The 24641-nt window shown below is 46.6% G+C and overlaps 2 protein-coding genes and 1 long non-coding RNA gene across 3 annotated transcripts in view; 1 reads left to right on the top strand and 2 right to left on the bottom strand.

Annotated features, from left to right (window-relative positions):
- Window positions 1–274: 274 nt before the first annotated feature.
- On the bottom strand, window positions 275–11742 carry LOC144159375 (uncharacterized). Its single transcript, XR_013320284.1, has 3 exons — window positions 11554–11742; window positions 11008–11150; window positions 275–2928 (listed from the first exon to the last, which is right to left on the bottom strand). It is a non-coding gene; the product is annotated as an uncharacterized LOC144159375 (long non-coding RNA).
- A 6483-nt stretch (window positions 11743–18225) lies between these two features.
- Cypl (peptidyl-prolyl cis-trans isomerase-like 1 Cypl) lies at window positions 18226–20021 on the top strand. The gene is made up of 4 exons (XM_077690812.1): window positions 18226–18385; window positions 18546–18700; window positions 18882–18950; window positions 19685–20021. The coding sequence occupies exons 1-4, from the start codon at window positions 18330–18332 to the stop codon at window positions 19906–19908; spliced, it is 504 nt and encodes a 167-aa protein (XP_077546938.1). The 5' UTR covers window positions 18226–18329; the 3' UTR covers window positions 19909–20021.
- A 2244-nt stretch (window positions 20022–22265) lies between these two features.
- The window catches only part of LOC144159370 (helicase ARIP4), a 47392-nt gene continuing 45016 nt past the window's right edge, over window positions 22266–24641 (bottom strand). The window contains exon 18 of the mRNA XM_077690806.1: window positions 22266–23569. Coding sequence (XP_077546932.1) covers window positions 23315–23569 — 255 coding nt within the window. The 3' untranslated portion in view covers window positions 22266–23314. The remainder of the gene's footprint in view (window positions 23570–24641) is intronic.

The following is a 24641-nucleotide window of genomic DNA, read 5'->3' as shown; positions in this document are numbered from 1 at the left end:
TCCCAGTCATGTTACGAATGGGAGCTCCTTCAATTTGTAATACTTCCATGGAGGCCTTTCCGGCCAGCTAGTGTACAGACCAACAGACAGTTCTTCGGTGAAAATTTTCTGTATGCACTTAGTGAAAAATAAAGTAGGTTTGATGACTTGCTTTGCTGCCATATTTTCATTTTAATCTGTTAGGCAGGACCTGGCGATGAAGGTTACTCGTAGGACTGACACTTGGACAAGTAGATACAAACTATATTGAAAAGGTGCAACACAAGAAAAGGAATCGCACTTGTAAATAAATTTTATTTACACAAATGCACTGTACACGCCATTTGTGTGGTTACAATGAGGTGTACAAAACAAAACTATAGGCACCAGAAAGAATAGCAATGGCCATGAGAGGTAAACATGTACCCATTCAAAATTATATCCTGGCATGCTGCAACTGCACTTCAACAACAATACACATATAATCCATGTGGATTATGTGTATGGTCAGGTGAAGAGGATGAATGAAAGGATCTTTCCTTCTGCGCTGTTTTTTTTTACTGCACTGCGGCTAAAACCAGGCTGGCTTCATAGATAGCGACCTTCCCATGGCAGCCGGCGACAATGAGGGCCAGCGTGCTGAAAATTGCTGGGTAGGGACGGCGCACTACATCAGGTGGTGCTAAATAATCTCCAACCTCACCAGCTTCACTTTGCTCGTGCCACTTGGCACGAAATGCAGTGCCTGTACCAATAACAACCGACCGTTCTAGTTAGTATGTATATCACCGGTTAGCACCTAGAATACAATGGCTCGTCCAGACCTGACTCTCACCAATGGAAAAGTCAACGTATACAACTAAACCACACGGGTACCAGACTTTCTGGCTCGACTACCATTATTAATTTTTGAGCATTCCCATTCATTCAAACATTCATAACCTTTACTAACCTTGGCTCTACATGGAGAAGCTTTCTTTTGGCGTGACGGTCATTTGCGCACATGTGAAATTTGACAGGAAACGCTTGAGTTTGTGCAAACCATTTCCAAATTGGCCATTTAAAGCAGGGAAATGCCGTCATTCTTGCGCGGGAGCATAGCAATTTTCCAGCTGCAGGAGCACTAGTTGATCCAAACTTCTTCAGGGGCTGCGGCTCTTTCACATAAACTGTGCCACTCGTGTAGCACAGTCCTCAAGGTGGCTCGCCAGCCCTACAAATTGCAAAGTTGGGTATACGAGAGTTGGCCCTGGTCAGGGCCGGCGATGAGAACCGTACACATAGTTATCTTCATGATATCTTTTTGAGCCATGCCCGTACACCAAAGCGATAAGAACCAAACAAAAAGAAAATGCTTTTGCCATGCCGCTGCTGGCCTTGCTCAGCTGTATGCAACAGTAAACCATCGGGTTGACTCAAAGTGCAACGCAAGAAAATTGCACAGGATCTCATCATATTCTAACAGGATGAGAGCGCGACAGCGTCTTTTATGGCTCGGTTTGTTGTCGAGCATTCCGCCAATGCCGCCTATAGCCTACAATCTTGACAGTGCACTCGGTGCAGCCACTCATTACAGAATCACTATCCATGCTGCTGCGGCACTGCCTCGACTGAAGCAGAGGGCCAACAAAGACTGCGGGAGCAATTTATTTGAATGCACATTTATTATTGTGTTGCACGTCTTACGGAGCGTGTTGCAAGGAAATCGGAATTGACCAAGTGCCAAATGTTTCTTTTTCTGCAGCAGTATATGCACCAGTGCACACCAAGTGCTTCTTGTTTATTTCTTTCTGGTCCACGCCATGGAACAACCATCCATGGAATTCCATGGATGTGCGCACCATTCTGTGACGTGGAATGTTAGGAATGCATTAGGAAATTGTCAGCTGTTGTGGACGCTTTTTGCAGACAATATCCGAATGTGCATTCTGTGGACACCGACCGGGTGCAAGCGTTTCGCAACATACCAAGTAATATTTTCGCATTTAGAAAGCGATTCACTGAAGCGCACTGTCGAGCCCACAGATGTACTTGGTGCAGTGTCAATGAGCCTATAATAAGTGCAACAAACTCAGGAGGAGGCGAAATACCATTGACAACAGGCCGGACAAATAGCTCACAATGCTTCAATGGGATCACAAGCAGCACAAGCTGGTGCACTGGCATAGGAAAGAACTAAAAAAAGGCCAAACAAGGAGAAAAAAAACATTTGGCATCGGCGAGCATGGGAGGTCACTGTATATAAAGTCGGTCGGAGCAAAACTGTTTTTCATAAACCCCCTCTCAATTTTTTTTAAACTCATTCCTCACTCCGCCGCTGCCATTAAAACAGTTGCACGAGGTGTGCATTTCTAGAGCAGCCGTTTTTCTTATGAAGGCAAACAAAATTGCCTTCGTGCGCAAAGTCTTAGACAACATTAATGCACCAACTGGTTTAATTAGCTGATAGTCTGCAACTATGGTATGCATTACAGCTCAAGTATGGCTTCCGTGCATTAACCTACAAATTTTAACTGCTGTACGGAAAAGAAAGCAAGCTTCATTAAATATATGTGCTGACAGCAATGTAAACTTAAAATTCCTTATAACAGAGCTAGAAATTCTTTCAGAGCTAAAATGATAAAATGCAGTGCTGAATGATGCAAGGCACCACGAAGTACTGCCATATGTACACGCAAAGAAAAAAGTTTAGCAGTGTCAGTAACTCTTCGTAAAACTTTTCTTTGTGCCCTTTGGCAGGGCATCAGTACAAAATGTCACTGAACTGCTCCACAACAATCGCTTTCTTCTTGTTGCTCTGCAAGTGCCATGGCTCCAGTCCACTGCTCAAACAGATGAGACACTCTACCCCGCTGACCACGAACAGAAGTTCTTGGCTCGCTCCAGGGACACAACACCAGTGGTACCAATCTGCACCAAGTTTGTTGCTACCTGGCTTGTGGCTCCCTGCTGGCAAAAGAAAAAAAAAATGTGCAGTGAGAGTTAGACAAGGGATTGCAGGTGGAAAAAAATCAATTTCTCCTTTTAAAGGATTGCAGGGCACACTGCGATTTCACGTATGCATTAGCAAACACACATGCACTCCTTAATGGAGGCTTCATGTCAATGAGGCATGGGTGACATAACATTGCCCCTTTGGAAGGGAGGTGTGTTCTCTTCATCTTGCTGGATGGCCTGGCCAGCATGACAAGGATGGCAAGACCGAGGGAAGGAATGATGATGTGGAACAGAAACAGCGGCATTCTACTTATTCGTAACTGTCGCACATAAGAAGCTGCACCACTTCATGACTTTCTTACATTAGTGAGGTCCACATCTTCTTGTAAGCACAGTCGTGATCCCGCCCATTGTTCTCCACCCTCTCCTTAGCGGGGTGCGGTTCCTCCCCCGAGCCAGTGGCGGCTTTGACGGTGTGTAGTGATGCAAGTAGTACGGATAAATTTTAGCCCAAGCTTGGTAGGTGCCCTACCTTATCGAATCGCATTTGTTATTTTGTCAAACTGTGGAGTCAATGGGCATGGAACAAAAAAGTGACGTGCAAGACAGAAAAAAAGAGAGTAACAATGTTAGACCACACAGAAAACACAGTGCAGTAGAAACAAAGGACAAGGTGAGGCTGGGGCAAGAGCTAACTTTCGACAAATGCTTTATTGCAGGACCTGCGCTTATAAAAACATCTGGCTCATAATAGGAGAGAAAGAAAGGAAAACATCGAAACGAACAACGAAAGATGAGACAAAAACCACCACGCGCCGCCTACGCCAAGAAATAAATCTCTAGCTTTCGTAAAGCCATAAGATGGTCTATTGATGCGTTGATCACCGGAACATGCCATCTCAGCTGCTTCCACAAGTTCTTTCGTCAGTCCAGACTGGTGGTAATGCAAAGCAATCATCTCGTCGTGCAGGGGATAACACGGGTATCCCGATACGCACTTTTTACAATGGGCAGCCCGCTGGCCGTCAGTGGCAACGCTGCTTGCTTTATTATTGTACTCTTAAATGGACATTCAAATATCTGCTTGTTTGGCCAGTATAGTCGCTGCCACATTAGAGTGAAATTTTGTAGACAACACGATGCCCAGAGCGTACCAGCTTACAGCAGACCGGTTTCTGCGCACGCGTTAGGCAGGTTAACCTGCACAAGCCCAAAAGCCTGTTCAGGGCTGTGAACAAGACATTGATCCCACTAACAGTCACCTGGTTGCCCATTGTAAATTGTGTGTATCGGGAAACCTTTGTTATCCCATGTACGACCAGACAATTGTTTTGCATTATCACTGCTCTGGGCTGACGAGAAACTTGTGGAAGCAAGTGAGATAGCATGTTCTGGTGATCAGTGTGTCCGTAGACTGTCTGTGGCTTTATCGAAGCCAGAGCTTTATTTCCTGGTGTAGGCGGCGTGTGGCGGGTTTCGTCTCATCTTTTGTTGTTTATTTATTTTTTATTTTCTCTTCTTACGAGCCAGATGTCTTTATATGTGCTGGCCCTGCAATAAAGCATTTGTTGAAACCTTGCACTTGTCCCGTCCTCGACTTATTCTGTTTTTACTGCGCTATGTTTCTCGTGAGAGTATGAACCAACACGCCCAAACATTTTCCCTTCAGTTAGACCGCATCCAGGGCATAACAAAAGTTAGAGCGAAAGAATGTTAAGTGAGCAAACGAGCTTTTGTAGGCAATGCCCAGGGGCGTCGGGTATGCTAGGCCCAGCAGTTGCTGCAAGAAGCAATGGAGAGTGCAGTAACTGCACAGAAACGGCAGTAAGAGGAGGAGGCTAGGGTATATATAGTCAGGATCCAGCTTACATGGCCTTATCGTCTGGTGGTAGGGCAGCGTATCGCCTTTATCACCTTCCAATAGTTTCACGGAGAGAAGCCATGTAATTCAGCTGATATTAGTGCTCATTATCACGCTTTTAGAACTTCGCAGAGTAAACAATGCCAAGGTCATCATGAAGTGTTGAACCCAGAATAGTGGCTCAACTAGTTGCACAAAACAAGATAAGTAACAGTCACTACACAGTGCTTAGCATGCTACACATGCCCTAAGCAGCGCTTAGTGACTGTTCGAGCGCTACCACATCGATTCACATTAGGTAAACAAATTTTTCTCATCCGGCATGCATTGCATTCTGTAAGCATATATGCTGGTGCATGTATATATGTGTGCCAGCATATGTTGTATGCATATGCACTAGTGGCATAGGCAAGATACATAAACTTGTGTATAGCTTCCTAGCCAATGCATTTTGGCCTTGGCAACTACAACACCACTCGAAGGTAAGACTAGCCAGATGAAATTGTGGTGGAGGAACTCCTGACGTTTGTACTGTGGATACAGGAAAATTTTGATATAGTCAGGTACACATCACATTTTCTGATAAAATGTGGCACTCCCCAGCATTCAGCTAAGCGACAGTGGGGTGCTGGTATTGGATTAATTGCATGGACATTGGAACGTAACGAAACCCTGCAGTGCATGAGTATAGCATTCCAGGTTACTCCATGTGAAGTAATACGTGATAGCTTAAGCCAAAAGCACCATATTCGTTTGGTCGTGGAAGTCAACCAATGTGTAAGCACGGTGCTCACTGCATGTTCCAAAACATGCAAACGTCTATTGCAATCTCGTCCTGTCTATTATGTTCGGCTATTACGCACGCTTTCAGTGTTGAACTTCTTATTTTCGCTACACATGCCCATTGAACGTCCGCACCACAGCCAGCTGCGCCACCGATGCAGTGAGCAATTTTTGCGAGTGTCGCCCTCGCCTTACCGCGGTCCAATAGGATCATACGTTAACACTAATTTACTCGTAAATTTTAACGCCATAAAAATCAGATTTAATCAAATTTAAATGTTTAGAGAATAATCGTCGCTCACTAACTGATTCGAACAATCGTTACTCGCAAGACATCCAATCGTCATCGCATCGTCACTGCAAGTTCTTGATCCGAATATCGGCACATCGTAACGGTCATTCTACGTAGTTTTTAACGAAATCGATGCCACAAGGCAAGTTACACTTACTGCAAATCATGCCTGAACATCCAAGGAGTATTATAAAAACAACGGCGCAACCGCAAACAGTAGGGCTCTTTGATTTCCAGTCTCGGACTCACCGCGGACTCCCCGAGAAGCAGTCCGCCATTCGATTTTCCAATGTATCCCTATGACTTCGGGGAATCCTCGGACTACCCGCGGACCACCCATGGTGAGTCCGAGACTGTAAATCGAAGAGCCCCAATGAAGCAACCAAGTTACAGCCACGGGACGTGCGACAACGCCGGTAAGCAGTTCGGCCTCTTCCACTGGCTAATATTAGTACTTTACACAGGATAACTGTACAGAACCACTAGGCTCCGAAGCTTTTCCGGCTTCGGGTGCGTCACGTAAGCTCAAAAACAGCGTAATATAGACCGTAACTAATGAATAAGCGGTATTTGGGTTCGATAACTCAACTGCAGAAAGCATACATGGGCGCCGCCATCTTGAATGTTTGTTTGCATCAATGTTACCAGACCAGCATCGACATTTCGATAAATTTAGCGGCCACTTACAATTATTGCGATCTGAGTACTTGTTAAGCTTCAAAAGAAAGCAAATGTGAAATGGTAATAGAGAAAGCCAAAATAGCATGGTATTAATCCACAAAAACACGAAATCCGCTGTAGCAAATCATGGTGCATGAATGTGCTTGTAGCAGTTGCTTCAGCATGGTAGATTGGCGGCAAATTTTAAATGCATGCAAGCGGATTTGTATACAGTGTTCGACCTAATCTCTTGTTAAGTATTGGTGACAACATATTGTTATTTAGGTACGCTGTCTTTCGGTGGGTAAGCGCGCTTTTTTCCGTCATGCCGCTGCTGCTGACTGTGTGGCTTGCTGCTAGTTTTCTTTCAAGAAAGCCCCGCATTTATATGTTTCTTTTTGTGTGACCAGCCATTGGTAACAGACACGTTTTCACTGTCTTTTTCATGTGGTGCGAGCTATGTTCCATCAGGTGTATGTGACACCTGAGGTAAGCATCCACAAATTTTTGCATTCTCCAAACGGGTGAAATAGAACAAGCTATGAATCTGACAAAAAAAAAAAACAAGAAAAGCGGCGGGCAAACAAAGAACAGCTTTTTTTTTTCTTTTGGTTCAGAAACAGCGATTTTTTGTGTATGGTTGGAGCATTGTTGGAAAAATACACTGGCACACTGTAGTCCAGCCTGATGATACCTTTGCTCTCTGTGCACATAAAGCTGAAGTATCATTCGAAAACTCGGAATGCAAAATAAATGTGCTGAATACTGTCGGCAGACCAAGTGTGTTTTGTTCTTCAATTGCAGTGAGCTGTTTACGGTGTGTGATTCTGAGATTATTGGCAGCAGCATATCTGCATTGGGTGCGCTAAAAGTAAACATGATACAAAACTAAGATACTGCAAACTTTTCTGAACACTGTGCTAGGAATAATCATCAAAGAAAAAAAAGATGGCTCCAGAATACGATACTCCCTAATGCAAAATTGGAGCGCAGTGCGAACTGCAGTCTTCACGGTGACAGCTGTAGCTGCTGTGTCTCAGGAAGTGATCGTGTCATCAGTGAACACACGACGCAGACGCTACTCTGGCGTTTTCTCACAGCGCCTCGGTGCCACTGAGCATGTCTCGCGTGGCCTCTGTGTACTGCCCTCCCTTTCACACTTTCATTTTACTTTCCTCCTCCGCCTTCCTGCTTGCTCTATCTCATTTATCTCCAGTGCCCTCTTCTTCGTTCGGTTACAACAAAGTCGACGGCCACACGAAACCACAGGAGTCAAGCGGGCACTTAAAGCCAACTGCATTCAAAATTTCGACCTCTTGAAAACACCATTTCCGTATAGTCTGCTGAAAAAGAAAGCAAGATGCAACATACAACGGCTGAAATACGCGTGTGGACGCCGCAAGCGGTCAGCAAAAACCGGCGATTTTGAAACCGAAATCGACCCCTCAACCTTCTTTGTTGCGCACAGCTCCGAGCAACAGTTTGCATGGTGAAAGCTTCAGGCTTCGATTTTCACCACAAGTCTGAACTATCACGGCAAGCTGTGTCACATTCGAATAGGCAACAAAACAAAACCAAGAAGAGAAGATTGTTGCGGACCAATAGCAATACGCTATTGTGCCTTCTGTTTTTTTGTTGCGGACTTTGTACTAATGGTAGCCAACTGTATAATTTCTCTGGTCACAACATGTTGAGGAAACCGCATTTTCCACGGCAGGGTGTGCCAAATTTCATTCCGCTGCCTTGCCATACTGTCTTAATCTTTTAAGGGGCAACCACACGCAGTGACAGCGAGAAGCGACGTGAAAACTGTAACTCAATGGGTACACCAAACAGATAGCACGAGTGACAGCAACAAGTGAAAGAAATGATCAAACTGCCGCCAATGCCCTCCGTCGTCGTCGTTCGTCGCTGCTGCTCACTTGTGGGCTGCTTCTGTCCAGCAAAAAGCAAGCGGCGGCGTCAGCCCGTCGCCTTCTGCTGTCGAATCCCTTAGCAACCTGGTTATAAACATTTTCGCTTGTCACCGTCATCCACACTACCAGTTTGCTGTACCCATTGAGTTACGTTTTGCCGTCGCTGCATGTGGTTGCCATTTACTTGCCATTTTTTGTACCATTTTCCTATCGATACATAAATATTCTAATGCCTCAGGTCCTGACAACTGCCTAAGTTATCTTTTTTGTCACTTTGTTTTAAAAACTCTATAAACAATGAAAAAGATATCTGTATTCGAATATATTTGATTCATTCAATCCAGTCAGTTTTTGCTATTTGTATTTTATGCACAGTTCGAAATTTCCTGTTTGCACATCTCTAGTTAATATGTTATGCAAGATTAAATGAATGAACAAGCTGACCAATTGTTCAAACTTTCTAGGGAATGTGAGAGCAGTTGAAAAAACTAATGTACACGGAGAACGAAATCTCACTGGTAATAATCGTGCGTAGAAACCAGGGTCGGAGCAAAAAAAGAAATGCCAAAAGCAGATATCTAACGCACAGTAAATGCCCACAACGAAGTAACTTGTGATGCTTCCATGTGAAGGAAGAGAAAGAGCAGGCTCAGAGGAGGTTGGCACTGGACAACTTCTTCTGAGCCTGCTCTTTCTCCTCCTTCACATGGAAGCATCACAAGTTTCTCCGTTGTGGGCATCAATTTCCTGACTACCTGTAATTTTGTACCCCTTCTCTCTCTTCTACCGTCTTATCTTTTCTTCATATGCTGCATGGCCAAAATATGAAGTAAAAAAAAAAAGAGGTTAGCAGAGGGTGGTACATGAAAATTCTAGTTGAAAGCTGTAGGATAAAGCGAACAGCAATGGGGATCCTGCGGTTATTGCCATTTTAACCTCTCGTCACAGCAAACAAAAAGTCAGAAAAATCAGATGGTGAATGGCTTCAGCATATTAAGTTTCAGATGTCGTTATAGACTGGCACAATAGGGTGGACAACAGCGCCACTGACGTGTCTGAATGATTGGACAATCTAAAAATTTAGTCTATGACTGTGTACAGGTGCCGTCATAAATAATTGGAGCACAGGAGCTGTGGCCGAACTGTATCGGAGCGCCGTGTAGCTGCACCGGCGGTAAATGAAAGGATGAAAACACGCATGCGCGCCTGCCGACGGCGATGGCCCATCTATACCTCTTAAACACCTTTTTAAATTTGGCTTCGAGCATTGCTCGCAGCACAGTGCCGCTCTCGGCGACGGCGCTGATAGCAGAGATGATTCTGGCAGCGTCTCTGGCGCACTTCCAGCTGCCGGAGAAGCGGCGCGCTGTCATGGGAATTTGTAGTGAGTTTTTCGTTCAAATATTTTTACGTGTGTACGCTATCAGCACCATCACTGAAACCAGTATGCTGCGAACAATGCTTGAAGCCAGGTTAAAAAAAGTGGTTTGAGAAGTACAGATGGACTATCGCCGTCGGCAGGCGTGCATGCGTGTTCTCGTGCTTTCATTTACCGCCGGTGCAGCTACACGGCGCTCCGATACAATTCGGCTGCAGCTCCCGTGCTCCACTTATGACGGCACCTGTACGTAAAGATCGAAGTCAAACATTGCTTTCAGGATTAATTTTTCATCAAAGAATTTGGCATGACCTACTCGTTCAAAAGCACCTTTTGCCGCATGAAAGCTTGCTCACACCTATGACAATGCCACCAAGGAACGAGAGGCCTGAAGAAGACACCACTCAGTGGAGGGGTGTGAGAGAAGAAAACCCAGGGGCAACAAATGGATATGGACAAAGCAAGATAGCAGCAATCGCAAATGCAGCAGGCAGGCCTTAGTTCTCGTTCTACAGTGTACACAAATAGGCTCAGGACAATGACTATAGCATGAGCAATGCGAGAAATATTCTCGTCTAGTGATGTGGGACCGGCCAAGAAGTGCCCCGTGTTAGCGAAAAGTAGCGATTGCTACCTATTCTTTGATTACCTACGAGACTCCTGGAATTTCGAAACCACACTTGCATTGCTTGAGAAAATTTCTGCTGAAGTGCAATTACGTTAGTAAATTGCAATCTTTAGCAATTCAATAACCTATAAAACGACCATGCTCAGCAACCCTTGTAGTGCGATTATAGCAATTGAAAAAGAGAAGCAGCTGCATTACGTACACTCAACACCAACTGTCGGGAATCAAACGTGAGTGTGTTAAGTGGGCCCACCACATGCTACACAGTATTTGTTCATTGAAAGCATTAAGTATCTCTATTGCGCTTTCTCTCCAACAGAATAAGTCATGACATGCATTCCGTGAAATAAATTCTATCTTCCAACTCCTGCATACAAACGCTGAAAATTCTCCATTCTGTTTTTTTTTTAATTAGAACAGAAATTGTGAGGACATGTGCAAATTGTATCGACACACACACACACACACACGCACGCGCGCCACAAATATATGTGGCTCCTCAACAGAAATATACTTGCACTGCACTGTCTACGAAAAACAGGATCGGGAGCGCAGATTCGGCGAAACACTTACATCCGAAATGAGAACAGTGGCACCCTGTATGCCAAGGCTTGGACAAGCAGTCTCTTGAGGTAGGTCTGGCTCTTAGAAACGGAGCAGGTCATCGATCAGCGACTCGTACACATGCTGGGACTGTGGTGGAAATTTATCAGCCCCTGTAACGAAAGCGCAGTGAGCGGCGTCTCGATGACACATGATACGAAATAAATATCTCCGAAACATTGCTTGCTTTACATTTGTGCGTGCAATATAAAACCCATGTTCTGCTTACTACGGCTGTTAACGTAGTAAGCCTCCATGTAATAACTGTCACTAGTGGTAAGCATAGTGACACCACAGAAGATTCTAGCTAACAGTTACTCATATGAGCCTGTAAGTTAAAAAAGAAAAACATTACGACACTAGCGTGTGTTTCGGGTGTGCTTTCGCAAGAAATGGCACGTAGCTTATCCCCTTTGAAATTAGCCTACACTTCTACCACGAACACTAAAGGCAACATCACCGTGTGTGTTTTCTTCTCCGTATGAAAAGGGCGATGTGACAAGTCTAAACACTTACCTCCTCACGACCTTGTTGCTACCACCGACGTTGACGGCCACGAAACCGAGCTAGCGAAGTCTCCGACTTTGCGCCTTCGAAGCTGAGGCGCAGACTGACGTGAGGCTCAGTAGGACCCTAGGAACTTCAGTTGGAGTAAAAGCTGCGATTCCAAACCACGAAGGCGCACAGGCCGTCCGGCCGCTAAGTCGAAACGAGAAATGCGCAAAACAATGTTGTCAGCACGGCCAAAGGCCCTCGATTTTTCAGACCAAAGTTGGAGACGTTGATGATGATGATGATGATGTCTTGATGGCTGTTCCCTTTGAAACGGGCGGAGCACAACGTTCGGAAAAATGTTCCGCACGGGTCCTAGCCTACGACGCCACACCTCTTTTTCCCTACTGCAAACCAGTTTTCGAGACGACGCTTCGTCCGCTCGGTGGTCTCTGCCTGTGACTCAATGTCCACCGCTGCATCGTCTCCTCCACCATTCGCCTCACTGGCCTGCGGCCCGCCACCTGGCGGTTTGCTGAATCCAAAACCCAGCGCCCGCTCTAGTGTAGTTCCACTAGGCTGGTGGGGCTGGATCGCCTTACACTCTAGCACGACGTGTTCCAAAGACTCCTCCTCCTCTCCGCACGCCGAGCACCTCACTTCCCCCTCCCTGCCACACTTCCTGCCACCAGACGTTTTGAGGCAAAAACGACAGCGTTGCCAGCATAGTTTGGTGCGTTTAGGCTGATTTGGCGGCGGTCGCGGGCGGGTTTTAGTCGGATGCGTGGCGCCGCAGCTGCTCCGAAAAATCTTCTTTGGCCCTCTACAGAGCCCACAAACGTGCGATCAGCTCGGTCCGGCTGTATGACAACAGCCTGGGCAGCACGCTCCTTTTTGAGGCTCGAGCGGGGGCACTTCGTACGCGAGTTCGACAGAAGAGGCTGGACGATTCAGTGGAGGATGTCCTGTGTCGTGCGTGTGTGCATGAGGAGGAAACGATGGAACATGTGGTCCTCCAGTGTGATCAGCTTGGACCAGACCGCAAGGGCGTGGGGAGCGATGGCAACACTCCTCTGCATGTTGCTCTTGGGTTTGAGGAGGGTGGCTCAGTGGACATGCGCGCTGTGGCGCGGACAAAGTGCCGCCTTGAAAAGTGGAAGAGGGCGACCCTTGGCGCACAGTAGTATGGGTCGTAGTGTGGCGTAGGACTAGGAGGGTGGGTTCGGGTTCTTCGGCCACTGGGCCTTCACGGGCCCTGAGCTCTTGTATATAGAGTGCGTGCGTAGTGTTATTTTTTATTTTTTTGTTTGTTTGTTTTTTGGTTAGGGTCGAGACCTCTCACCCGCCCGCTGCAAAGGGTACAACCGCAATATCATCATCATCAGCTGTTGTTCGCTTCTACAATTTTTGGATTAGATTAATTGGACTTGCGCCTGTAAACAATGCTTCTTTAAGTCTTCGGTACTTTGCCCATGCGTTATCGGGCACCCTGCCTATCTTCGGCACTGTGTGGAGCAAGGAAGCAACGAGTTATTTTCCAGAAAGGTGGAATAGGGTCATCCATGGAGGAAGAAAAAGAAAACTTTTTTTTTCCTCCATGGGGTGATCTGCTTCGCTGAAGGTTAGCGAGCCTTTTTGGTAGAAAATAACTTTCGCTATCTCAAGTGTTCCCAGTTGCGTGCATAGCTGTTCATTTTTCTAGCTCCGGAAGATGCTGCTTGATGTGTGCATTGTGAACTCCAGCCTATGCCATAATCACTCGCTAATCACTGCGCCACCTTTAGTGCCATTACGCCAACGCAGCTCCATCCCAAGCGAGGTCTGGGACGCGCTCGTTCCCTGTTCTGTGCGCTCGTTCTGCGTAGAGTGAACTAGAATAGTTCTGCGGGATCCGAAAAGGCCGTGGTCGCCGTGGTTCACTGTTGCACAGTCGAACAAAACATTGCAGTCCGATTCGCCTCGCCACGCCTCTTCAATGCTCCAGCCTTCACGCCCAGCCCTCACATCTTGCGCAGTAGATGCCCGAGCCTCTGTGCAACCACGCAAGTACGCCAACGCGGTAACTAAGCCGGCTTTCGCCGTACGTTGGACCAGTTCGACAGCCAGTGCGCCATTTTGTCTTCCTCGCCCAAGCGTTTAGCGCCGTTCACTCGCTCGCCTCCTTGTGCACGTCTGCGCTTGCTTGCTGGCAGCTGCTGGCTTCAGCAAGATTGTGTTTTGTGTGTGACCGCCTGCGTGTATCCGGCTCGGCGGAATATCATGCCGGGAATTGTGTGGGAGTGGCTCGTCTCAGTGACAATGTCGCGCCTATTCATCGACCTCATACGGAAAGAATTGGCACGGCGACAGCTGGACACTGCCGGTTTCAAAGAAGAGCTCATTCGGTGACTGGAAGCCGACATTCGGCAGCAGCATGAAGCTAGCCCCCCGGTTGAAGCGAAGGCTTCTGCCTAGTCCGCCGCGGCGCCTTTGACGCTAGACCCAGCCACCGTACTTAGCCTTGCCAGACACAGTGCCAAAGACTGCCTGCAACATGATCCGTTGCCTTTGCCAGAGCAGCCGCCATAGCAAGTGTTAGTAGCCCAAACATTGCCCTCAAGAAGTGCCCCTGTCGCATGACACCGTCGCATCCGACGCGGTGTTCGCGCGCCATCACCCCAATATTCCATCGTCCCGCTTCGCAGCCAGCCCACTCCCAGCCAGCACGCAGTTATAAAAAGTACATTGGCCGAACACAGAGCTGTTTTTGCTTGCCACAGCGATGATCTTGACCATATCACTGATATGAAGCTCCGTGTTTACCTGCTAGCGCGTTGCCCTACAGTCGGAGCTAATACCGGTACGATGCAGAAGGCAAGCAGTTCCTAAAAACTCAGGGGCCCAAGTGAACCATGGCTTTCAAAGGGGAATGTAATGTGCCATAATCAAAGCCATCATCCGTGCCTTGCTCATCGGAGCCAAGCAACCGCTAACTCTACAGCTTTTGTGCGAATTCAAAACGAGTAAAGGCCAGGAGCTTCCATTCAAATAGTACGGCTTCTGTGCCCCCCTCCGCTTCTTTCTGAGCCTCCCGGATGCCGTACGCTTGATGCAGGTGTGTGGCGAAACCAAGTTCTGGCAAGCCAGTTTACACAAAGGAAGTCAAGCACATACAGAATTCCTTCAACAGCCAGAAAGAGTTCATACCGTCGGTGAACCACCTGCCAACTACTTTCAGCCCAGCCAACAGCAAGCCCAGCATGCCCAAAACTTTGTCCATGGACAGAAAAAGTAAAAAACGCTCGTGAGCCAGCCACCTACAGGTTCCAAGCCCGTCAACAGCGCCAACCAGCCGCGACCTGTGCAGCAGCCAACGCCCAACTCGAGCCATCTGTGGTACCATAAGAGATTAAGGACAACTTGTGCCGCACCTGGCTGACCACTTCGTGAGTGGCATCGATGTACTTCAGCTGGACAAAAGCCCATGCCTGAAAGTTTTTGCAGCAGCACCGACCATTCAGCATTTGGCTACAAGACGAGCAAGGACTTCCTGCGTAGCAATTGTGGCATACTGTGTGCCACATGCAGCTCCATGAGACTGTTTGAGAGGGTGTCGGCAACCTCCTGTCCAAGGACAACTGGCACGCCTTTCACGAACCTCGAAGCCAAGGCTAAGGCCCTTAACATGCTTCAGTGTGCATGAAACTGCCAGTGCAAGGAAGCAGGACAGTGTAGACTCACCTCTGCAGTCAGTGCAGCCACAGCTTAAATGGTACAATGCGCTTATTGGCTGTCTAGCCGCCTAGATGACTTGGTGCACGAGTGAAGCGTGCAGCAGTGTTTCCCCCGCATGTATCAGTGTTGTGCCTGTTGTGGACAACGTGCGGATATTACTGTCCACGAGACGTGGTCAACCAAACTGGGGCGGGGTGCGAGCAGCCACATGTGCCGTAGTCATTGGGTGATCAGTAGCGTCACCTTCAGTGCCATTGCACCACGCAGCTCCAGGCCCATGCGAGGTCTGGGACATGCTTGCTTGTTTGTGCTTCATTTGTGCCCACCTCTGGTGTGGTCAATTGTGTTGTATAATGTTCAAATAAACGCTTTCCTTTAAATAACTCCCATTCGCCTCACCATGCAACGTGAATGCCCCAGCCTCCACGCCCAGCCCTCACAGTACCGCATACGGTGCAATTCATGAATTGCGAGGAGAGGACCAGAGATAGGGCAAATTAAGAGTAATGTGGTTTTAGCAGCACAATTTACAACAATCAAGGCCTTAACCTGAAAAATAGCTGCAGTGATTTCATTGAATCGGCAGATTTGAAGATCCACGGCGGGTAAAATGGATCACAAAGAAAGAATCTGGCTTGGATGTTTTTGAAAAAGCATAGTAGAGATAGAAAATATTGGTGTTTTCTTGTGAAAGTTGGATGTTTGGATTTTTTACTATAAAAGTGTAGAGCATGTGTGTGCTTAAATTTGTTTTGAGATGGGGAGTGTTCAGATGTATTTAAGCGCAAATGTCAAGGAAAGCATTTCTAGTAAATTTATCATGAGTGGTTTTCAAAGTGTCAAGACGTGTAAAAAACAAATAGGCTCGGGTAACACTTCTTTACCATGTCTCCGGATAAACCTCTCTTGAGCGACGTTTTTAAAATCTCTTGGTGTAGCATATGCTTGTGTTGTTCTTAGCAAGACATCTTTTACACGTTTACAAATAAACTTCTCAAAACTGCTAGCGGTAAACGTTTGCAAGATGTCTTCACGTAGAGGTAGACGATTGTAGCTGTTTCAGGCTGTTTCAAGACGTCTTCAAGACAACTTGTGTTTCATGGGCTGTGCCAATATCAGGTCTAAACGAGGCGTCAGTAAAATTCACTTGCGCCTGAGATATTCGGAAGTGACAGTGGTGATATGCTGCTGCCGTTGCCAACGCGAAGAAGCGCTTAGTACCGCGTCCCCGGTTAGCTCTTGTTGGCGTTAGAGCACTCAACAACTCTAATTAGGACGCAGCTGTTTTTTAAACCGCCCTAAACGTACTATTTGCTTACAGACATCACAACAACAAGATGTTTATGTGGAAAGGCAAAAAGAAGCGAAAGAGAACCAAAACACTGCATGAGCCGCTATCAGCTGCGCTGCGGACATCCCGTAAGCGTCGCGGCGAAGCGGCGGCAGGTGGCGCAGCGATCGCAAAGCTCGAGGCGTATACCATGTCTGGAGGCCGCTGCTGATAAGCTTGCCGCGCTGGGAGACCCACCGCACCCTGTGGAGCTGAAAGAGTACCCGCAGCCGAAAACGACCATCCGCTTCATCCCATTGGTGCATATTTTGCCCTGCCCCGATTCCGAGAGCGACTTCGTGGACGAACCAGAAGTCTTGGCGAAAAGGCTGGCGGTCCTGGGAAGGGGGAGGCGCGGAGAGTAGACCCGCGAAGTCTTCCTGTCTCCCGGTGGGAACTCTTTTTTTTTTGACAATAAATAGTTGGAAAAACTTGTACATTGGCTCCGGGCCTCTTTTCTTGTATTCCCTCTCAACTCTGTTAAAATTAATCGCGTTCTTAATTTCAAACAGCTTTCATACGCACTTTTTAATGCTAAGGGCTGACTCTGATATAAAATTATGGCAAGAGCAGTCGCTGCTTTCGGCCCATCAATTCATGTAGTTTCCATGTAGCGCACTGTAGTTGCTGTAGTATTGATTGCCTGAACTTGGCAAAACATGTTTTGTCACACTACCAATTAGCAGTTTTGTGCCTATCAGCCACGCCTAGCACGCCACCCAGGGCGGCCCCTCTTTCTCTGAACTTATCCACCACTTTCCTTCGTTTCCAGCACAATAAAGATTATTATTGTTGTATATTTGCCCTCAATATTATTCCAACAAACTGCAGAAACGTTGTTAGGCAGTGCGCATAATTGCAGTGGAAGGCGGGCGCTGCATGTTGGACAATTGATTATCCCACCCATACTCTGTAAAGACAGATAGACCTCAAAACCCACCGCGACGCATCTCGCTTCACAAAGCGTCTTGAAGGGCGAGGTGTGTTTCGGGTGTCCCCGAGAAACAGCGTGACATTGCATTTGGAAATGGCATAGAGGGCAGCCAGGCTGCAACAAAGTGGACAAAGACCGCCTTGCAGACTAGAGAAAGAGAGAGAGGAACTTGAAAAGGGAGGGGGAATCGATGATCGATCTGCTGATTTGCGAATCGAAATTAACTGGAATCGATCTGCTGTATTTGAGTTCTATGAAGCTTAGCCCTGCGATCAGGAAATTCCAGGCAGCTTTGCCGTTAACATCAGCGTTTGCGACGTTAGGTCAGTGAAGTTGGACTAATTTTTTTTTTTAAGTGAAGTTTTCTCTCACTCCTTTCGGGCGCAGCGGTCTGCTGACTGCATGCACGGCCCCCCCTTCTTTAAAAAGACACCTCTCGCTCATAGAATGGGGTTGATTCAACCGAAAGGAAGGTGCACTAAAATATATAATTTGTTGCGAATCATTCAGATTTATATGATGCATGACTGGCAGTATGAAAACAGAGCCCATAATTCCTGTTTCAGCGGTTTACTCGTTATACAGAATAAACATAATGGTAATTGGTTTGAAAATGTTACAACAGTATTTTAGACAGAGAGAAAATGTGTGCAATAATGCAATAATACGTCCGTAAATTGAATATACGCTTCCTTTACATCGCAGTTATGAACCCGCTGAACTTTCCCGAATGTTGCCTTCGAAAAGCCCGCTTTCACTCTATGGCTACACGTGTTACTTCGATGACGGCTTTTGGCTCGTCTTGTTACTTGCCGCTCAAACATGACGGGCATCCCAGACAAATCATGGCAGCCTCCGTACGTAACGCTGGAAACAACGTAAGTTTAAGGTTTTCACTTCGCCCTTACTTGAGTTCGGACGTTCGAAGATCTTGTCGAAGGCGGAGACACGCCTGCAGTTTGTACTGCTGGCCGAGCTGCGTCTCACTTTCACGAGTAACCGCGAACAACGCTCACGCCGGTGCCATTCCTGTTTCAGCATGGGAGACATAAACGTCGAGCTCTACTGGAAGCACGCCCCAAACACGTGCCGCAACTTTGCCGAGTTGGCGCGGCGCGGATATTACAACAACGCGAAGTTCCACAGGATCATACCTGACTTCATGATTCAAGGCGGTGATCCCACGGCCACGGGTGAGGCGATTATCCAGGACTGATGTATCGAGCATGTGTTGACGACGGGTGACCGCTCTTTTTGAATGTCGTTGCGATTGTGGCGCTACCACTTTCGGATTGTGTAGTGGGCCGAGCACGAACGTTTGGCTGGTTTGGCCTTAAAATAAACGTTTTTGTTGTTGTTACCGTGTTTGTTCAGGTAGGGGTGGCGCATCAATCTACGGCAAGACGTTCGAGGACGAAATACACCCAGAGCTCAAGCATACTGGTATGTATGCACTCGGAGGTCAATGCTTGCACGTTTGCAGCGTTTTGTGTTCTATACCGCTGTAGGGCACTTCTACAACAGCCCGAATAATGCTAAGCAGCGGCGGCGGCATGATATTCTAGTAGAAATCGGGGCTGAGGGTTGTTTGAAATTTTCGTGCCAAATAACTAAATGAGGCTAGTTCCCGATTGCGCGTGCGGAACAATATGTTGATGCAAATTTATATAAAAAAAAGTCTCACAAAGATTTAAAAGGAATTTTTTGCATTTATTCTTTGCTTAAAAAACTAAAAAAAAAAACTAATGAAAAAAAAAAAAAAAAAAACTAATGCATTTCCCCATAGACCAGTTGGTCGTCCGAAAAGCTCTGATAAGATTTCTGGACACACAGGACGTGCACGAAACCGGGCTTTCACCGCGTCAAAACGGTCACTTGAAAAATTGTGAAAAAAGAATGGTTCTAGATAAAACAATACCCACATTGATCTTGAAGGGGTACGATGGCATACCTTTCTCTCTCATAAACCATGTGTTGGTGGACATTTAGATCATTCGTAGATGTGTTCACTCAGTGCGCAAAAGCAAAAAAATTGTCGCATGGGTTCGTTCTTAGTTTCTGATTTGTCTTTGAAGGTTTGATGATCGATTGGACGCACTTTTAGCTTTGGCGCTTTGAGGGATGGTAAATTTTTTAAGCATTTGTGAAAAGTCCTTGCTTTGGTTCCAACCCTACAGGAGCGGGGGTCCTGTCAATGGCCAATTCCGGTCCGGACACCAATGGCAGCCAGTTCTTCATCACTCTGAGTCCCACACAGTGGTTGGACGGGAAGCACGCCATCTTCGGCCGCGTTCATTCGGGCATGACAGTGGTTCACCGTATGGGCCGGGTCCCCACAAACAGCAATGACCAGCCACTCGAAGACGTGAAGATTGTGCGTGCCTACGTGCGGACGAGGTGACTTGGCTTAGCGAGACTGTGTCAAGTGACCACCTTCACGTTTCCATCATCCTCCCTTTCTCATGACAGCCGCAACATTGTAATAAAGATGACCGAATAGGTTTCACTCTCGCACTGCATTGCAAGACTTTTTTCTGTCAAAATTCGTGTGACGACACTGGACTCCCAGTACAGGGGGTCATACTCTGTTCGGACCAGATATTATTGCTGCATGTTTTGATAATTAGAAATTCGTTTATTTCGATTTTTCTATGCCACCTTGAACCTGCAAGATAACCTTCAATTGCCCAACACATTGGCCTGCCTGCCTGCTGACATTTCATTTTTCCTGCACAGTTATGAAAAACAGCTTCATGTGAGGATTGATCTCAACTTGCTGATTTTTCAAATTTAAGATACTTAAGATACTGGCACAGATTTAAGATACTGGCACATAAGTTTTCTGCCCACCAAAGCTGGAAACATAACTGTAGTCGCTGTTCTTGCAGCTTGGCATATTTGACATCACTGTAACGGCTGAAGAAATGGCAGTGAAAGGAATCAACCACTAAAAGATCACATATGAATATACCAAACTTCCCACCCCTGCATTTTGGGGCCTTTTCTTGGCTCGAATAATCTAGTCTATATGTAACCAGGGTTTATTTAAAATAGATTAAAAAAAAAAAAAGTAAAGTTCAGCGAAGTGAATTGCCCTCAAGATTGGAAAGACCTTCAATCTTTTTCATTGGCTGAAAGTATTACATTTTCCTCTGGGTGTTAAAAAATATTGATATAAATTATTACATTAACAGAAAATAACGCAATTTATTGGCCAGCACCAGTCATAATGTCTAGAACACTTGCAACGTAGAAAACGTGGCAGGGCAGTTTCACATGCTGCAGCAAACTGAACCATAACTGAGCAAAATAACCACCCAACAATGGGCTTTAGGTGGCATCAAGAATTCACCCTAATTCTAGCATTTGTGACCTTCAGCAACTTAGCGACCCTCCTGTTCCGACTTGACACTCGATAAAGCTACCTCGAAGAAAAAGCACTTAAAACCTCATCAACTCTGTGTCCACAGAACCATACCTTGCCGCAGTCTTCTATACTTGTTCATTTTCCACTTGTTCATCTGCAAAAAAACTCATTTATGCAATGGGGGCTGATGGAGTTTTTACAATGACTTGTGGATGCGACCAGAGGTAACACGGAAGCCACTTATTTTGCAGTCAAACCAATTTTCTTTTGCTTTCACCGACGAAAAGGACTGCAAAACCTGCTGTCTTGCACCAAATCCCCTCTTTTTCACTGCTGTGCAGCCAAAACTTATTTCTCCACGCTGATTTTGGCCTCTGCTGCTTTCAGTAAGATTTTATAATTGAAGACAAATGTTCAACTAAACAGAAGGCAGAAAAAAAAATCAGCTTTGAACATCGATTTGAATTTTCGTATTCTCCGAAAACACAATGCTGTTTACAAGAGCAGGTACTTTTGGGGTGTCGCATAAATGCAAATGGGAAAGAGCAAAACAAAGCGCGTGTTCCCACACCCGAATGTGCGACACCACCACGATCCATTTTCAGCCACAAGTTTTGGCGCCACAGCATGTCTTGGCAGTCGGTACAGGCCTTAAATATTTGAAGTGTAGCTGAATGTTCCAACTACAACCAAATGCTCAAAGACACTGAACACTACCAAATTTTTAAATTGAGTACTGAAATTTTGGATGTCAGTAATTAAATTAAACAATTTGCTCATTTAGACTAGGAGCCTTTGAAGCTTCAGCACTTTCAATGTTTCTGGAAGGGCAATAGGTTCTGAATGACCAGAGAAAACCCACTTCTTAACAATTTTTGCAGCACCTAGTACACATGTACCGACCGCCAATAATTCAAGTGCACTGCAACAAATGTTCTAATATCATCCATAGACAAGGGAGGAAAGCATTACAAAACCTGCCATGAATGTATGTAAAGATGCAGTGTTTACGGCACATTGGTCTGAACTAGCGCTTGGAGTGTTCCTGCGAATGTTTGGACAGGGACACATTCGTGAAGAACCGTCGATGTCTCGCAAATGGCAGGCCATTCCTGGAAAAAATCCTCGCACTTGGAAAACTGCAAAGCTAAAGCTGCTATCCACCTAGGCAAACTACTGAACAGCTCGAAATAAGGGCTGTAGTAACAAATTTATTAATTTAACACAGCAACAGAAGTGAAACTGTGATTTGATAGGAAGAATTCCAACGTAAAAAAAGTTAATTACGTTTAGCCCATCTTTCACACAGCGTAAACAAAGAATAAGTACTCTGAAGGTGTCTCGACACTTGGGCACCAACAGAAGCGGCAAGGAAGCAGAGAACAGAACCGTTTTTCCCTTGGCTAGATGCATTGAAATGATAAAATTTAATGCTGAAGTCACAGGGCATAACACACACACTTGCAGGAATCGATGACGTGAAGGAATTGTTTGGGGGAGGGGGCATAGGGCGCTGCTGCTGCTGCTGCAATGAATAACGATTCCATCATGTGCTGCACACATCAAACGGGAGGCCAGGAATGTCGACGTCGAAAAAAAAAGTTCCTTCTGTACAAAGTGCGACGCCACCGGAAGAGAGAAACAATCGTAACTGTAGACGCAAATGACCGAGGGAGGGGACAGACTGCACTAGGTTGAATCCGCACACCTTGCAACCTCTACAGACTGGATAAACGAGTCATAAATACTGTATCCGAGGGGGAGGTGAGCGCCCCCCACCCGTTTGCTTCCTGAAAAAACGCCGGCTCCTCGCGGCGTAGAGGGAGTCAGCGGCCGGGCATATCTCGGCGACGGCTCTGCGCATTACCGCTCCCAGAGTTCATTAAATAAATAACTTTTCAAATTTCTAACACTCAGTATCATTCCCCTTTTTTGTTTGTCTTAAGTGCGCAGTACACACGCACACCCCGCAATATCGTGGATGTTGCCAGTTCCTGCTCCTCCAGATACTCGGTTACAAACAAGAACACAGGGATGAAAAAAAAAAACCAGAGAAACAAATGAAGAGACTTCGTAGTGGCCGCTCGGAGAACCGAAAACCCCACTTATTAGAGAAGGCGTGGCATGGCTCTTTTTTCTCTTTTTTTTTTGGAATGCGTACTGCTGTCCGCTTAGTGGTGCCACTCCCCGTTATTTCGCCCCGCAATCGTCGCCGCAGAAGGCAAGTTGTCGCCGTCGTCTCGGGGAACAACAAAACGTCTCTGAGGAACACGGTCGTTTCTCGCGGGGGGGTTTTCACGCGGCACATATTGTCGACGCCCCTCTAGGATGCTGACTTGCTCGGGCTTACGCGCACACACACACACACACACACACACTGGCAGACTGAGAGATCCACAATGCTGGTGAACGCTGGTGCGATGGTTAGGTGCTGCCGTCGTCACACGGCGACGACCGGCTCGCCACCGCCGGTCCCTTCCTTGGGCTTGCTGACGGGCGACGACGACGAGGTGTTCTTGACGGCCGCCCCGACGAGGGTGCCGTTCTTGCGGCCGTCGTCGTCGTCACTGCTCTCGTCGGGGAGGTCGCTGTCGTCGTCGAGGTTGATGACCTCAGGCGGGCCCTTGCTGACTTGGCGGCCGGCAGCACCCGACAGTTGGACTCTGCCTCCGCACTGCAGCGACGGCTGAATGATCTGAAAGGGGCAGACAGGGGGCTTTTATTGTTCAAAGAACCACCAGCAAAGCAAATCAAATTTCAAAATTTGGGGCCTGAGCTATGCCACAGTGGAGTGCTCTTTAATGGGGCCATGTAGACAAAATACAAGTTTGTTTTATTCGAAAGATTAGGTGTTTCACAGTGCCCCCAGCGCTTGGCTGCCAGCAAACGATGCTCTATTCACCGGGAAATTACACGAACCTAAATTTCAATTCTCCCGCTAAATTGTGTGTTTTGTGACGTCGGTGATGACGTATTCAGGGCACATATTTGAAACGATTGTCAAGTATCCTGACTAGGGCTGCAGCGGACAACGAAATGGCTTTCACTGCTTCGTTTACCATCTGATGTTGTCGAGATGGCGCTACAATACCGCTCGGGCCCACTGTCCGCCCTCACTTCGTTTTTGACCAGATTTGCACCTGCCTTATGTTTGTTACGGTTGATAGTAATCGCACCGTGAAACATTTGGTATGGCCGACCAACAGGGCCACGTAAGGCAATGTCCCTTCCCACAATCTTTACTTCTATAAAAAGAATACGCATTAAATTTAGGCCCAAACAGCTTGTTCTGCAAGCCTATAACTCCGGTTTAAATTTGCGTTGGATTTGGCCGGCCTCAGCCAATCGCACAACTGCCCATAATAAATATGTCACAGGTTCTAGTGCGGGAAATGAGCTAGCGCATCGCTTCGCCATTCCCTTTTCTTCCTAACCATACAGCTTATACGAGTGAAGTTTGCCTTTAAAGTGGTGTCAGTGCTATTCCAATGCAGCAATCTTTCGAATTAACCAAACTTTCGTTTTGTCTTCATGGCCCTTGCAACGTGCACCAAATTCTCGACAAATCGGTGCTCATGCTTTTCACCTCCATTTGCAGGGCAAAGTGATTGCTAGTGCAGCTAGCATTGCTACAGTTATGGTCCTTCAAAATTTGGCTGGCCTGCCATTCAAAACCCTCAGATGTACCCACCTCGGGATAAAAACCATTGGGGCAAACTAACAGGCACACCAGTCAACTGTAGCGCCTTCTCACTACACATTCGCAA

Source organism: Haemaphysalis longicornis, unplaced genomic scaffold (assembly GCF_048455015.1).
Source record: "Haemaphysalis longicornis isolate Haplotype H1 unplaced genomic scaffold, Haemaphysalis longicornis Haplotype H1 scaffold_10, whole genome shotgun sequence".
Classification (NCBI taxonomy): domain Eukaryota; kingdom Metazoa; phylum Arthropoda; class Arachnida; order Ixodida; family Ixodidae; genus Haemaphysalis; species Haemaphysalis longicornis.
Note: the sequence above shows the minus strand (reverse complement) of the source record. Positions and strands in the feature narration are given on the sequence as shown.

Excerpts from the sequence above, each read along its gene's own strand:
- Cypl (XM_077690812.1), top strand. The coding sequence starts at position 18,330 with ATGACGGGCATCCCAGACAAATCATGGCAGCCTCCGTACGTAACGCTG. Across the intron at positions 18,386-18,545 it reads TACGTAACGCTGGAAACAAC|CATGGGAGACATAAACGTCG; the intron begins GTAAGTTTAAGG and ends TTCCTGTTTCAG. Across the intron at positions 18,951-19,684 it reads CCCAGAGCTCAAGCATACTG|GAGCGGGGGTCCTGTCAATG; the intron begins GTATGTATGCAC and ends CCAACCCTACAG.